Source organism: Crocuta crocuta, unplaced genomic scaffold, assembly GCF_008692635.1.
Source record: "Crocuta crocuta isolate KB4526 unplaced genomic scaffold, BGI_CrCroc_1.0 scaffold142, whole genome shotgun sequence".
NCBI classification, from domain to species: domain Eukaryota; kingdom Metazoa; phylum Chordata; class Mammalia; order Carnivora; family Hyaenidae; genus Crocuta; species Crocuta crocuta.
This window is the reverse complement of record NW_027528892.1, coordinates 3,048,823-3,065,533: the sequence shown is the minus strand read 5'-3', so window position 1 is coordinate 3,065,533 and position 16,711 is coordinate 3,048,823. Positions and strand designations below refer to the sequence as shown.

Here is a 16,711-nt window from a genome sequence, read left to right as displayed (position 1 = left end):
CAGGCCCCAGGTTTCCGCAGGGATCCCGGGGGCGAAGGCCCCTCGGGCCGCACACCCGTATCCGCCGAGGCCGAATCCCGACCTTTGCGGGCGACCCGCGGGGCCTGATCTGGGCCTTGAGCCGGTTCTGGGACGCGGGGCCGGCGGGCGTGGGGCGCGGCTCGGGAACTGGGGAGAGGTTCGCACGTCCGCACAGGGCGCTTCCCCGGGGAGTCCTCCCACGTCGCCCGCGAGCACCCCGCTCAGGGTGACCCCGTGTGCGGCCGAGCTCCCGCCAGGGGACCGCCCCGGGGCCTCGCCTCACACCTCAGGAGACGATGTCTGCACCCCGCGAGCGACGCGGCCTCGGGGCTCCGCGAGCCTCGTGCCAAGCGCCGCGGTGAGAGCTACGTACCCATAATGCCCAGAGACACGTGCCCAGAGCGTGCAGCCACTGAACGCGCAGAAACAGGGGAGTTTTCGCGTGTGGACCAGAGCTTCGGGGCCGGACTTCCGGCACCCCTGTGGTGGCCGTCGCTGTGACCGCTTTCGCGCGCAGCCGCTCTCTGGGTCCTTTAGGAGCTTGCAGTCGCGTCCGGGATGGGGAGAGCGAGAAGGCGACAGGGTCGTCCCCGCTGCACAGCAGGTGGTGTGAGGGTCGGTGGCGGTTGTGGATACCTGTGCGCGAGTCCCTTCTCTGTCGCCGACTTCTTAGGACCGCTCTGTACCCAGAGTCCGACGGCGGCGGCCGAGCCCAGGGACCTGGCTCAGGTAAATGCGCGGCTTCCGGGACCTCCCGGCCCTTGGCCCACCCAGACCCTCAAGGCCCGAGCGCTAGGTGCCTGCTAGCGTCCCTGGGGCCTAGGCCTCGGGGACAGTGGGGGAGGTAATGAGTGGCGTCCCCATTTCTGAAAGCCACTGTTGATGAGGTGTGAGAGTGTTACCGGCAGAGGGACCGGTTTGCAGGGGCGATTGATCCAGGAGCAGATGCTCCTGTAGTGCCAAGGTGAAGAGTTTTACCTTAATTCTCAGGATGCTGGGAACCATGGAGGGTTCTGAATAGAAGAGGCACATGACCTGAGTTAGGCTTCTCAAAGTTTTCAAAAAAGTACTCGGAGTTAGAATAGACTGGAAAGGAGAGGGTGATACCGAGGCACAGGGAGGTTGAGTCCTTGTCCCAGGTCACACAGCTGTAAGAGTCAGCACTGGGGACTGAGGCTCAGGGAGGATGCAGTCATCCCGGCTCTCCTGGCTCCAGGGCGGGGCAGGGGTGCAGGAAGGCATGAGCCTATAGACCATAGAGTCCTGCCACGGTTACATCCCTCTGATGACCCTCCTGTTTGGGCAGATTACCAAGACCACAGAAGCGCTTTTGGGCTGTATGAAGGTGAGTGAAGGATACCCCAGGCCCCCGATGGTCCTGAGCCCACCCTTTGTCTCTGGGATTGTGTCTTGAGTCTCTTTGCCTGCCACTCTTCCACTCTTCTTGGGCCTAGAGACCCAGGGTCATAAATCCAGGCCGGAAGTTATATGGAGAGGTCCCTGGTGCTGACCGCCAACACAGCGAGGTAAAAGATTGTTCCAGACAGAGGTATTAGAATATGTTCATTCTAGGAGGTGAGGGCGAGTTTGTTCATGGACCTGCAGTTCTCCCTTCTCCTTCTCATGAGAGAGGAAAGGGAACGGATAGCAGGGGTGGGGCCTGGAATGGCTCCATGAAAAGTTGGGAGTCTCTTCTGAAGGTGATGGGGAAAATAGGAGCAGAGGGAGGTGATCTGACCCTGGTCTCTTCAGGACCCCTGTGGCTGCAGCCTGGAGAGGGAGAGCAGGTACTGCTGGAGTCAGGGGGGTGTGTGATGGGGAGAGCAGGTACTGCTGGAGTCAGGGGGTGTGTGTGATGGGAAGAGCGATACTGTTGGGGTGGGTGATGGGGAGAGCAGATACTGTTGGAGCATGGGGGGGTGATGGGGAGAGCAGATACTGCTGGAGTGGGGGAGTGATGGGGAGAGCAGATACTGTTGGGGTGGGTGATAGGGAGAACAGATACTGTTGAGGGTGGGGGGCGATGGGGAGAGCAGATAGTGTTGGGGTGGGAGGTAATGGGGAGAACAGATACTGTTGGAGCATGGGGGGGGGATGGGGAGAACAGATACTGTTGGAGCATGGGGGGGTGATGGGGAGGGCAGATACTGTTGGAGCATGGGGGGGTGATGGGGAGGGCAGATACTGTTGGAGCATGGGGGGGTGATGGGGAGGGCAGATACTGTTGGAGGGTGGGGGTCAATGGGAAGAACAGGCAACTGCAGTCCTTGAGGTGAGTGTTGGTGGTTGCACTGGGGTGCTGACTGTTGAAGTGGGAAAGCTGGTCGGATTCTGGATCAGCTTTTAAATTCAGCCTGGCCAGAATTTCAGATTTTGAGAAAGAGAAAGAGAGAAAGGTAGGGAGTTTTAGGGCTCAGCAGCTGGAAGGATGGAAACTCCCTTAACCAGGATATTAAAATTGGTAGTGGGATTAATTTTTACGGGGCAGATGAGTTTTGGTTTCGGCCATCTTAAGACTCAGAGATGTTTCAGAGAAACACGTGTGCAGAACAATTAGCAGGTGGCCACACAGGTCTGGAACTCTGAGGAAGGGTTCAGTAGGGAGACATCCAGAAGGTGGTGGTCAGTGTCTGCCCTGCGGGGGAGCTGTGGGGATCCTTGTCATCATGGTAAAGGTATTGGCTGCCCAGCAAGGGAAAGCCGGGGGCTGTGGCTGGGTGTCATGCCTGGGCATCTGGGTGGGGTGCTGGGCCTCACAAACACAGCTGAGGCCGAGAAGAGGCTGTGGGAGAGGACAGTCTGTCAGGTGGCCAGGGCTGCCACAGGAAGTATAGACATAAGGGGAATGCGGAAGCACAAGACTAATTGAGACAAGATGACACTGAGGCCCACACTAGTGCTCATTCATGCGCAGACTTAGCAGGACTTTATTGTGTCCCTTGGTGTATCCCTGCCAGTGAGGCTGGCACATTAGCGCAGGGGCACAGGTCATCATCTAGGAGCGTCACTGGGGTGGGGCAGAAGACCTCCAGGGCTGGGCTTTGAATGCTGGTTTGATGGAGAGGAAGGCAGTGACTGATGAGGGCACATCGCGTGCACCACGAGTAGAAGAGAGCCGTGGGGCCCGGAGGTTTGTAGGCGGTTCTTGGTGGCCGGGGTTGAAGCAAGGAGCAGAACCAGGCAGAGAGGCCCGCAAGCGGGCTTTGTCTCCTCTGGCAGCAGGGATCCTGTAGGAATTTGCCAAACACCACCTGGATGCCATATGTGGGAAACATGGGGAGGACAGGGTGATGCTTCTGGGTAGGAGGGTAGAAGTTTCCAGACTGCGACTATGAGAGAAAGGTGTGGCAGAAGTAGTTACATGGAGAGAGAGCATGAACTGAAGGACGCAGGGCCATGACATTGAGGATGTAAGGGTGGAGGGTGAGCCTGCGTTTGGTTGTGTCTCAGAGCCACAATCTGGGGCACTCCAGACACAAGGACATATGTCCTAATGCCGGGCTCAGTGTTGAGATGGCACCTCCCTGCCCACATGGCGGTTGTTGCTGTGGGCAGCGACAATGATCATGATACAGTGAGAAGAGAGCAGGTCTCTCTGGCTCCAGGGCCTGATATTTGCTCCATAGTGGAGACCACTGGAAGGAGGGTGAAGAGGGAATGGACATCTGGGTGAAGAAACTTGGAGTCATAAGAAAGAAGCTGATCAAGAATGATCTATCCTCATCACAGCAGGGCTGTGAGATGCCTGTGCCATGATGCGATGCTGGAGAACTTGGCACTTATAGCTTCGCTGGGTAAGGCCTTCACACTCACCCTGGTATCCGGGATTCTGTCCATTGTCTTTTACCTCACGGGCAGCTCTGCCCTTTCTGCAGCCACACTGTGGGTTCTGCTCGCTTTGCCATTTTCTTGGCACACGTGCCGTGGGGCGGATCATAGTTGTGCGCGCTGCCCTGAGAAGACCTAAGTCCTGTTGCTCTGGGCATCAGGAAGGGTCTGCGATTCGGGAGTCTTGCAGTCAGCCTAACACACTTTAACCCTGTTTGCTCTCTCCCTGGCAGGATGACTTGTGTCCATGGCACCTTGTGTCCCAAGTGCTTAATTGGGGATTGAGTCAGTGGTTTTAGTACTACTGATGTTGGTAAAATGTAAAACACAAAGGATAAACCCTAATGTAAACTGTGGACTTTAGTTAGTAATACTGCATTCATTTGTCAATGCTTATAAAGTGTGAATCACAAAGGGTAAATGGTATTGATGTTGGATACGGGGTCCTAATGGATAGGACCACAACATTAAGGTTATAGTAGCCCACCATGAGGTACCTTTTAATTTTTTCCATATTTAAGAACAGGTACAATTGAGTTATAGGACAGAGAAGTAGTGAGGATAATCACTCCTTTATTTCTTAGATTTTATATAACAAGTTTTTTTTTTTACTTTTTTTAATGTTTTGTTTATTTCTAGGAGAGAGAGAGAGAGACAGCGTGAGCAGGGGAGGGTCAGAGAGAGAGGGAGTCACAGACTCTGAAACAGGCTCCAGGCTCTGAGCTGGCAGTCAGCACAGAGCCCGACGCTGGACTCGAACCCACGAACCGTGAGATCATGACCTAAGCGAAAGTCGGACGCTTAACCAACTAAGCCACACAGGCGCCCCTTATATAACAAGTTTTAATCCACAGAGGCCCTGTTTTAACTTACATTGGGCCATATTAACTATTTTACCTGGGGTGGAGGTGGGGGACTGTGGAATCCCATTTTATATTGAGCTCATCTTTGTCAAATAAGTGTATTCATCATCTTAGAGAATCTGTGCCCAATATGGGGTACTTTTGGGTGTTCTGACTCTGGGATATTTAGGAAAGGCTAGTGTTCAAATGAGGCGTATCTCTTTTTTCTTTGTTTTATATCTGGTTACCTTCCTGAGTATAGGAGTACAATGTGTAAAAGTAGTGGGATTCCCCAGATACAATTTGAGCCCCAGTAATGATTAAGTTGATGAGGTTTGGGCTTTGGTGCCTTTTAGTAAATGGTGTTTAAATCACTTTATTGAGGAATTGTTGACATGGAAAAAACTTTAAAAAGAAAATATTCGTATATTTCATGGATACAATTTGATGGGTTTGGGGATAAGTATACGCCCATAAATACATTACCGTCAGCAAAGTCACAGACATATCCATCCCTCCCTAAATTTCCTTCTCCCACTTTATTATAAAGTGTGTGTGTGTGTGTGTGTGTGTGTGTGTGTTAAGAACACTTAAAATAAGGTTTAGCCTCTTAGCAAGTTTAAATAAACAGTAGTCCCCCCTTACCCGTGGTCTCTCTTTTTTTGGTTTTAGTTACCCAGAGTCCACTGCAGTCTGGAAGTAGATGATTCTCCTTCTGATGTATCTTCAGAAGGTCAGTAGTAGTTCCACGCTAAGTCACAGTGCGGATGTCATTCACTTATCTTACCACACAGGCATTTTATCATCTCACATCTTTACAAGAAGAAAGTGTAATAGAATAAGAAATTTTGAGAGAGACCACATTCACATAACTTTTATTATAGTATATTATTGTAATTGTTCTACTTTCTTATTAGCCATTGTTGTTAATTTCTTACTGGGCCTAAGTTATACATTAAACTTTATCATAGGTGTGTGTGTATATGAAAAAGTGTAATGTAGACAGAGTTCAGTACTATCTGCAGCTTCAGGTCTCCACTAGGGATCTTGGAATGTGTATCCCTCAAAGATAAGGGAGAACTATTGCACATTACAGTATTGTTAGCTATAGACTGCATATAGTAGGTCTCCAGAAGATTACTCATCTTAATAATTGAAATTTTGTACCTTTTAACCATCACTTCTCCATTTCCTCTTTCCCCAAGTCTCCCTTGTCATATATTTATGATTACATATTTATGGGTTTATTTCTGGGCTCTCTATTCTGTTTTGTTGACTTATGTGTCTGTTCTTATGCCAGTGCCATACTGTTTTGATTACTATAGCTTTGGAATATAATTCGAGACCAGGAAGTGTGATGCCTTCAGCTTTGTTCTTCATGCTCAGGAGTGCCTTGGCTATTCAGGGTCTTTTGTGGTTCCATGTTAATCTTAGGATTGTTTTTCTACTTCTGTGAAAAATTCCCTGGGTATTTTGAAAATGATTGCATTGGGGCTCCTGGGTGGCTCAGTCGGTTAAGCATCCGAGTTCAGCTCAGGTCATGATCTCACGTTTGTGGGTTCCAGCCCCGCATCGGACTCTGTGCTCACAGCTAGCTCAGAATCTGGAGTCTGTTTCAGATTCTGTGTGTCTCTTTGATGAGGAATGACATTAAATGTTTCATGGAATTCATCAGTGAAGCCATCAATCTTACACTTTTCTTTTTGGGGAAGCATTTATTTTGTTTTGTTTTTTAAAGGGGAAGTTTTTGATTACTGACTCAGTGTCCTTACTCATTATCAGTTTGTCCAGATTTCCTATTTCTTCATGAATAAGTCTCCATTGGTTATATGTTTCTAGGAATTTTCCATTTTTTTCTAGGCTATCCAATTTGTTGATGTACACTGGTTAATAGTCATCTCTTATGATCCTTGTGTTTCTGTGGTATCAATTGTAATGTTTTCTCTTTCATTTCTAGTTTTGTTTATTTGAGTCTTCTCTTTTTTCTTCCTTAGTCTAACTAAAAGTTTGTCAATTTATTTCAAAAAAATCTTTTTCAAAAAGAATTCTTAGCTTTGATCTTTCCTATTGTTCTTCTAGTCTCTATTTTATTTATTTCCACTTTGACCTTTTTCATTTCCATCCCTTCTGCTGACATCAGGCTTAGTTCTTTTCCAGTTCCTTGAGATGCAAAGGTAGAATGTTTACTTAAGATCTTTCATTTTTTTCTTAATGTAGATATGTATCTGTTATAGCCTTCCCTCTGGAACTGTTTTTGCTGGGTCCCATAAATTTTGGTATATTGTTTATATTTTCTTTTGTCTCAAGATATTTTTTATTTAAAAATTTTTTAATGTTTATTTCTGAGACAGAGAAAGAGACAGAGCATGAGTGGGGGAAGGGCAGAGAGAGAGGGAGACACAGAACCCGGAGCTGTCAACACAGAGCCTGAAAGGGGACTTGAACTTATGAACTGCAATATCATGACCTGAGCCAAAGTCAAATGCCCAGCCAATTGAGCCACCCAGGTGCCACAAAATTTTTTGATTTCCCTTTTGATTTTATCTTTGACCCACTGGTTGGTTGTTCAAGAGTATGTTCTTTAGGGGCACCTGGGTGGCTTAGTCGGTTAAGTGTCCGACTTTCACTTAGGTCATGATCTCACGGTTCGTGGGTTCAAGCCCTGCGTCGGGCTCTGTGCTGACTGCCAGCTCAGAGCCTGGAGCCTGTTTCAGAGTCTGTGACTCCCTCTCTCTCTGACCCTCCCCTGCTCATGCTGTCTCTCTCTCTCTCCTAGAAATAAATGAAAAAAAAACCATTAAAAAAAAGAGTATGTTCTTTAATTTCCACCTTTTTGTGAATTTTCCAGTTATCCCTCTGTTACTAATTTCTACTTTTCATTGCATTTTGGTCAGGAAAGATACTTGATATGATTTCAAGTTTTCTTAGATTTGTTAAGACTTGTTTTGTAGCCTACCATATAATCTATCCCATAGAATGTTCCCTGCACTCTTGAGTAGAATGTGTATTCTGCCATTCACTGGAATGTTCTGTGTATGTCTGTTAGCTCTATTTGGTCTGTAGTGTTGTTCAGGTCCACTCTCTTCTCTACCATCATGGTTTTATAAAATGTGAAAACATCGTATTATACAGAAGGTTAAAAAAAAAACATGATTAATACTTTCCCACCATAGCATGATTCATCAGTATTTTTCCTTTAACAGTTTATTGGCACGGAATGGAGGATAAAGAGACACCTTTTGAGTAGAGTGTTTCTGTAGAGGTTTTGTCACAGGTCCGGACTCCAAAGGCAGGTCCATCCACCCAGAAGACTCACCCTTGTGAGAAATGTGTCCCAATCCTGAAAGACATTTTGCACCTGGCTGATCTATCTGGGCAGAAACTGTACGTAGATGGAGCATGTACAGACGTACACTGGCTTCAGGAGTGTCACAGCACAGAGAAGAGGGATGTGGGCAGGGCTTCACTTATAAACAGCTGCATATTCCATGTGTTAGGGAATCCCTTCACCTGGAGGAGGGTTGGAAAGGAGTTCCGGCCACATTGGACTTTCTCCAGCACCAGGTCATTCTTAACTGTGAGAAGCCAAACAAAATCACCACGTGTGGGGAGGCCTTTCCTGGTAGAGAAGGTCATTACAAATCACATGAATGTCAGAAAGTCTCCAGTCACAAACACAGTCTTGTTCACCACCCAAGAATCTCTATTAGAAAAAGGGCTTATGAGTCTAGCAAATATGTGAAAGCTTTTCATTGCAAGTAGTCAGTTGTTCAGCTCCGGAGAGCCCACACTGGAGAAAGGCCTTACGAGTGCAGCGAGTGTGGAAAATCTTTTAGGCTAAGAGCCACCCTCATTATACACCAGAGAGTTCACATTGGAGAAAAGCCATGTAAGTGTAATGAATGTGGGAAATCCTTTAGTCAGTGCTCCAACCTTACTGAACACTGCAGAATCCACAGCGGAGAAAGGCCTTTTGAGTGTGAGGAATGTGGGAAAGCCTTTGGGTACAAATCCAATCGTGTAAGGCACCAGAGAACGCACACTGGATAAAAGCCTTATGAGTGCAGTGAATGTGGGAAATTCTTCAGACAAAGCTTCACCCTTGTTCAACACCAGAGAATTCACACCACAGCAAGCCGTTATGTGTGTGTTCAGTGTGGGAAATCCTTTAGCCAAAGAGCTGCCCTCCACTTTGGGGATGAGCACTGAATGTTATGTGGAAACTAATTTGACAATAAACTATTTGTAAAAAACAAACAAACAAACAAACAAAGAGCTGCCCTCACTAGACACCAGAGAGTTCACACCAGTAAAAGCCTTTATGAGTGTGGAGAATGTGGGAAAGCCTTTGGATCCAAATCCAGACTTTATCTACACAACCAAAGTCACACTGGGGAAAGGTCTTATGAATGTGCTGAATGTGGGAAATCTTTTAGACAAAGCTACAGCCTCGCTGAACACCAGCGAATTCACAGCATAGCAAGGCTTTTTGAGTGTGACCGGTGTGGGAAACGCTTTAGCAGAAGAGCTGTTTTCACTAAACACCAAAGAATTCACACTGGAGAAATGCCTCATACGTGTCATGAATGTGGGAAATCCTTTAGTCGAAGCACCAGCCGTATTCAGCACCGCAACATTCACACAGGAGCAAGGCCTTATGAGTGTGGCCAATGTGGAAAATCCTTCAGGTAAAAATCTGTTCTCATTCAGCACCGAGTAGTTCACACCAGAGAAAGGCCTTACGAATGCAGCAAATGGGGTTTTGCCCCATTTAGCCACCGTTCTAGCCTCAATCTCCACCAAAAATTTCACAGTATAGAGAGGGCCCATGAAGGGGCGCCTGGGTGGCTCAGTTGGTTAAGTGTCCGACTTTGGCTCAGGTCATGATCTCACGGTTCGTGGGTTCGAGCCCCGCGTCGGGCTCTGTGCTGACAGCTAGCTCAGAGCCTGGAGCCTGTTTCAGATTCTGTGTGTGTGTCTCTCTCTCTGCCCCTCCCCTGCTCATGCTTGCTCTCTCTCTCTCTCTCTCTCTCAGAAATAAATTAAAAAAAATTTTTTTAAAAATTAAAAAAAAAAAAAAGAGAGGGCCCGTGAATGCAGGAAATACAGGAAATCCGTCATTCCAACCTCTAACATTGTTTAGCACCAGAAAGTCCACATTTGAAAATGGGCTTAGATTTGAAAGAAACATTCTGTCTTCCTCTTCACTCTAATGGCCCTAAATAGTTGTGTGAGGGAGCCACGTGCCTGAAGTTGATCCTCGCACCTCCAAGCATCCAGGGGGGTGAGATTCCCCCTGAATTTACAGGCGTGTGGGAGGCTTACTGGGGCTGCACTGCACATTCCAAACCACCCAGGAGACTTACTCGAATCCCACCCCTGCCAGTTTCCCCAGTAGAAGCCATCCCACTTCTACTACCTTGTACAGTGCTTCATCCATCACTCCAGTGTGCCTAAGGCAAGGCAGATGTCTGTGCTCTCTCCCATTCCCTGGAGGAAATCTTGAGTAGTCTTTGCCCTTTTCTGATTAAGTGTGAATATGACCCAGTTTGGGCCCAGAGTGGGCTCTGCTGGAGGCTTGCAGGGAAGACTTAGCTGCTTCATGGAAATTACTGGTTTCACATGCCACTCGTAGTTGATTTTTCTAGCCTTCAGGTCATCAACCAGTAACTATCTGCTCTGGTTTGTGCAGTAATAAAGGCCTTATTGTTTAATCTCGGGGATTGTGTTCACTCTTTGGGGTGGGTGGAAAACAGAATTGTGCTCTGTGCATGTGCTTTTTTTTTTTCTTAAGTGCCATTAATGGCCAAATTCGAATTTTCTTTTTTTTCAATTTTTTAATGTTTTATTTATTCCTGAGAGAGAGAGAGAGAGCGAGAGAGAGAGCAGAGAAGGGTCAGAGAGAGAGGGAGACACAGAATCTGAAACAGACTTCAGGTTCTGGGCTGGCTGTCAGCACAGAGCCCGATGCGGGGCTCGAGCCCGCAAACTGCGAGATCATGACCTGAGCCGAAGTCGGACGCTTAACCGACTGAGCCACCCAGTCGCCCCTGTGCATGTGCTTTTGTGTGGGCCCCAGCTTTGACCAAGAGTAGCTCTCGTTCCAGTTTTAGCCTAATTTGCATTGCTGCACAAGACCTAGGAACCAGTGCAGTGCTACATAGTCCTAATTTGTGGACTCCATACTTGGTGAGACCATAGGACACTTTAAGGAGGGGTCCCTTTTGCCAAGCTCCAGTGCCTTTAGGAGTGGCATGAATCTGTTCTCTTGCCTGGAGGGTGGTTTTGAGGAGAACATGCTGCTTTTCACCAGCTTCTACAAAGGAGTCAAGTGTCCTGATGTTTCTAATTCTGAAGACTGGCATCACTCAGACAACAGGAGCCAGGCTTCAACTGTAACTGGTACTAATATCCTCGATGTGATTAACAGGCAGGGAAGGGGCCTGCAGCAAACTAGATGGTATATGCCTCTTCTAAGAGGGCATCCATAAATGTTCCAGTGACTACGCTTGTGAGGAATTACAGGACCACCACAGCTGCGTATCTTCTATAGCTGAAGTCATTGTCAGAGCAAATAATCTAAAGAGTTGTGAATTCTCATTGTCTTCCTAGGCTGTTCATCTCAAGGGCCAGCCATTGCTCTAAAGGCAGAGAAATGACAGCGAATGGAGATCCTATCATCCAGGGATGTGGCTTTTGTGGTCCAGCCAGTGTTCCGTTTGTCCCAGACTGGAACAGTCCCCACTGCTCACTAACCTTTCCTGCACCGATTCATGGCTACTCCTTCTCAGGAATAAGGGAAAATAGTATTAGGTTGTTAACCTGCTAGTTTCCAAAGTGGGCAATTCAGATTTTTTATTTTGAACTATTTATTTTTTTAAGTAGGCTTCACACTCAGCATAGAGCCCAATACAGGGCCTGAACTCATGACCTTGAGATCAAGACCTGAGTTGAGATCAAAAGTCAGGCATTTAACTGACTGAGCCCCCCAGGAACCCCTGAACAATTTTTTTAGAAACTTTGAGGCATAATTGAAATGGAGTAATCTATACATATTTAAGGCGTACAATTTGAAATTTTTGTCACACATATAAACCCATGAAACCATCATAATCATGACAATGAATGACCATGATGTACCTCATGCCCTTTTATAATTTCTCCTTGTTCTTACCAGACCTACAAGGATACAGTGATGTACTGTCTCTAATATATTTGCTTTGTCTAGAATTTACATGAATTGAATCATCAAGTGTCTAATCTTTTCTGATATTTTCCACAGTGCATAATTATTTTGAGGTTCCTCAATGTGGCTTATATGAATGTTTATATTTTTTATTGTTGAGTAGCATTCTACTTTATGGATTCACCATTATTTGTTTTATCCATTCATCTGTTAATGGGCAGTTGGATTGTTTCCAGTTTAGTGCTGTTAGAAATAAAGCTTCAGTGAACATAGGCATATGATTCTTTGCATGAATAGGAGTTTTGTTTCTCTTATACAAACACCTCAGAGAATGTGAATGTTTCAATATTTAAGAAACTGCTGAAATGTGATGTAAGGTGGTTACACCCATCTGTGTTCCCACCAGCAGTACATGAGCTCCCTTCCTCCACATTTTGCAAACACTTGGTATTGTCAGTCTTTTTAAATTAAAAATTTTTAATGTTTATTTATTTATTANTAACCGACTAAGCCACCCAGGCGCCCCAATGTTTATTTATTTTTGAGAGAGAGTGAGAAACATAGAAGCAGGGAAGAGGCAGAGAGAGAGAGGGAGACACAGAATCCGAAGCAGACTCCAGGCTCTGAGCCATCAGCACAGAGCTCGACACGGGGCTCAAACCCATGAACCCCAAGATCATGATCTGAGCTGAAATTGGATGCTTAATTGATGGAGCCCCCAAGAGCCCCATTAATTTTAGCTGTTTTAATAGGACTCTAATAGCAACTCGCTATGATTTTAATTGCAGTTCTCTCCTGTTTCATGATGCTGAGGATTTTTTATGTTTATTTGCCACTTGTATATCTTTAATGAAATGACTGTGAACACCATTTGCTTGCTTTTAAACTTTCTAGTTCCACCCGCATTTATTAATTGGAATTTTACTGTAAGGAAGAGCTGTCCCTTCTGCTTTTATAAACATAGGTATATTTTGGAAAATTTAGAATTTCACAAGTAATCAAAACTACAAATTAAAATGAGGAAGTAATGATTTTTAAACTATTAGAGTGACAAAGATAAAAAAGAATGGAAAACAACATTCAAACATAGCATAATTTTCCCATTAATTTATTATCCTGTCATCTACCCTGAAGAATTTGACATGAAAACCACTCATGTGTAACATGGCTTGATAGCAACTAAAAGAAGCTTTTCCTTAACAAACTATGTGATTTAATACCTTAAAATTTTGCTATTAAATGTCCAAGCATATTTACGGGGCGCCTGGGTGGCTTAGTCGGTTGAGCGTCCGACTTTCGCTTAGGTCATGATCTCGCGGTTCGTGGGTTCGAGCCCCGCGTCGGGCTCTGTGCTGACTGCCAGCTCAGAGCCTGGAGCCTGTTTCAGAGTCTGTGACTCCCTCTCTCTCTGACCCTCCCCTGCTCACGCTGTCTCTCTCTCTCCTAGAAATAAAACATTAAAAAAAAAGATGTCCAAGCATATTTAAACACTTATTTCCTACCTTATCCCTTAGAATATAATAGTTATAACTTTTTAAATACATATAAATCCCTGGCATAAGCAATTGATGCAGATTAATTCACTTAATCCTCAAAATGACGTCTAGAAGTAGGTTATTACCAAATCCATTTTATTTTATTTTATTTTATTTTTTAAATGTTTTTATTTATTTCTAGGAGAGAGAGAGACAGCGTGAGCAGGGGAGGGTCAGAGAGAGAGGGAGTCACAGACCGAAACAGGCTCCAGGTCCGAGCTGGCAGTCAGCACAGAGCCCGATGCGGGGCTCGAACCCACGAACCGCGAGATCATGACCTAAGCGAAAGTCGGACGCTTAACCGACTAAGCCACCCAGGCGCCCCTACCAAATCCATTTTAAAACTAGGAAACCAAGGCTCTTATTAGCCCAAAGACTAACAGTTAACCTTCAGAATCTAAATTCAAATTCAGCTGTGTACTTCAATCTTTAAATTGTGTTAACATTATACAGGAAAATATTTCAAGAAATTTTAGACAAGAAACTTGAACATCAGCTTAATATGTAACCTAAAAGGTGAGGGTGTTAATACTCATAACTGAAGTGTCTTCAATACAATATATTTAGCCTTGTCTATTTCACCTCTGACTGCAGAGGCAGCTGGAGCCATCAAATGAATGGATTGGCTTCACTGCCACGTTGTGGCCTCTCCCCTCTATTCATCCTTCAGGCTGCCTAGCCAGCCAGTACCCTTATCCAACCGCAACTAAACTCCTGAGTCTGTTCCAAATGTACCCCTATATCCTCAATCCAATATCTCCACTTGAAAGTCTCAAATGCACCTTGAGCTCATATTCCAACATCCTCAATTTCAGTTAGTAGTCTTGCCATACAAACAAGTTTAGAATCCAGATTCAGCCTCTGGCCATGATACTCCACACACAGTGCCGAGAAACTGCCTCAAGTAAGTCGGCTCGCATGTCTGGGTGTGTGGGTGTCTCTCTTTTGTGATGAGTCCTAATGTTTTCTATCTAATACCAGTTTTCCATGCATCTTCTATCATGTCAGCATTCAGTGATAATCACTGGGTAGTTGACTGTACATGGTTGAAACATTTGTACCCCACGTGTATTGCTATTTCTGCATTTATTAGTTAGAAATTCTAAAGAAGAATAATTTTCCAAAATCTATTCAGTTACCTCAAAATACAGTCTGTGCAGAAAAGGGAAGAAATAGCTTGATACCTTCGCTCTAATTTAGTTATTTTCAGAATAACTGTTTGAATCATTAACATCATCCTCAAACAATAACCAAATGCTTATCTCAGGGATAAGAGTCCCCCTTTGCACACGTGCTCGGACTGTGATCATAGTGGCCACTATCACAGCAGGAAGAAACACTGGGCAAGGGGCTCTTCTTTTTGGGTAAGACTAAGATTTTTAAATGAATTGTATCTGTCTTTGTTAGGGATGCTATAAGGAGACACTACAGACTGAGTGGCTTATACACAACAGAAATTTATTTCTCACAGGTCTGGAGGCTGGAAGTCCAAGATCAGGGTGCTGGCAGATTTGGTGTCTAGTGAGAGCTCACTTCCCAGTTCACAGACAGCCTTCTTGCTGTGTCCTCACATGGTGGAAGGGGCAAGGGAAATTTCTGGGGTCTCTTTTGTAAAGTACTAATTCCATTCATTAGAACAGAGCCCTCATTACCTAATCATTTCCCAAAGGTCCCATCTCCTAATACCATCATATTAAGCATTAGGTTTTCAGCTTATGAACTGAAGGGAACACAAACAATCAGACCATAGCAGTATCTGTGTCAGGAAATTCAGTTAGAAACATATGAGAGGAAAAACAGATAGGATTGCTGGGGTTAGAATACCACGATGCAGGGAAGAATTTTGGCAAAATGCCACATCATCTGCTTCCTTGTGACATTCGCCATCCATTTCCCTTGTCATGACCCTAGCTGGATGCTCTTCTTCCTTGTCCCTTGACTGCACATATCAAGCCCTAAAATATTGACTATGAAGCTTTGATCAGCATATAGTCGAGGAGTGATAATATTTGTTGGCTGCCCAACTACTGAAAGCATACACCTCATGACTGACAGGCAGCATGTGTGTTCAGTGTTTCTTTGGGTTTCTGTTCTACTGAATGGAATCTGTAATATCTTGTCTTACTTTTAGGGAATATATATTTTTTTAAAAAATAGAAAGGGCAGAATAAATATAAGAATACTTGGATAATAAGCTTAAAATTATACTTTATGTCAAACCTCTCTCATTTTAGGTAAATTCAATCTCCTCTATTTGCTCCACATAAAATTTGAAGGAGCTCCATAAATTTATTTAAAAATGTAAAGAAAACAAAATTTTCACATTACCCCGTTTCAGGGACACATTTTCCTCTCCAATGTCCTAGTAATGGCCCCGTGTGAAGTCTTTTCTCTCTCTAGACCCTGAGTCAACTTACTGAAACTTACAAAGCGTACTCTCAAGTTTCAGTCGGAGTGTATTTGAAGAGCAACAAGATAATGTTTATTAGAAGCTGTGAGAAAGTACTTTGTATCTAAGTAGCATTATAACATTATGATATCTTGTATTACTCCCCCATACGGTGAGTAAGTCCCCCTTGTGGAGTCCTTAAGAAACACTACAAAGCTATTGAAATTCTACTCTCAAGAGTATCTGAAATTAAAGGATCTGTAACATTCAAAACTCCTAGAAGACGGAGGCACCACACCCCATACAGGGGGCCAGATGGAAGGCCAGATGGAGTAAGGCAACTGGCTCAATCAAGCAGGTGAAGAGCCCAGAAAGAGAGAGGACTCCTGGGCAAGTCTCATTATTGGGAGTCAGTAGGGAGCATGCAAACGACAAAAGGGAATTTATTAATCCACTGGAATGTCGCTACGTCACAGGGGAGGACAAGAAAAGGAACTTATCACGCTGGTGTGCCTGCTCATGTGGGTGGGGTGCTGACAGCCTGTTTGTAGGGTGTTGAGGCAGCAGGAAAATGTGATTTTAAAAATTTACAATACAGTGTACCCACTTGCCCCTTTAGGAGCTTGTAAAATTAAAAGATGCAGAAAACACAATTTGGGAAATTGTGGAAATTTGGGTGCGTCCCCTTTAGGAGTATCCAATGCCTCCCCCTTCTTCATCCGAGCCTCTGCAAGCCCTTTCCCGGCGCCCCTGCCTCTGGGCCCTTGGCTCCTAGAAAGAGTGGAGAATTGCCAGGAGGGGCCGGAGGCAGGACAAAAACTACATTACCCAGAAGGCCGTGCCACAGGCAGGGGGCGTTACTGGCCCGTGTTGGCAGAGGCAGGACTTCCGGCGTCGCGNGGCTGAGCCG

The 16,711-nt window shown here is 45.4% G+C and overlaps 1 protein-coding gene across 1 annotated transcript; it reads left to right on the top strand.

The window, feature by feature from the left end:
• Window positions 1-579: 579 nt before the first annotated feature.
• LOC144225721 (uncharacterized) lies at window positions 580-16,707 on the top strand. Its single transcript, XM_077756957.1, is given in 7 exon segments — window positions 580-750; window positions 1,328-1,366; window positions 1,476-1,547; window positions 8,250-8,396; window positions 8,481-8,836; window positions 9,077-9,504; window positions 16,493-16,707. Coding segments are annotated over 7 exon segments (1,428 nt in total).
• Window positions 16,708-16,711: the final 4 nt, after the last annotated feature.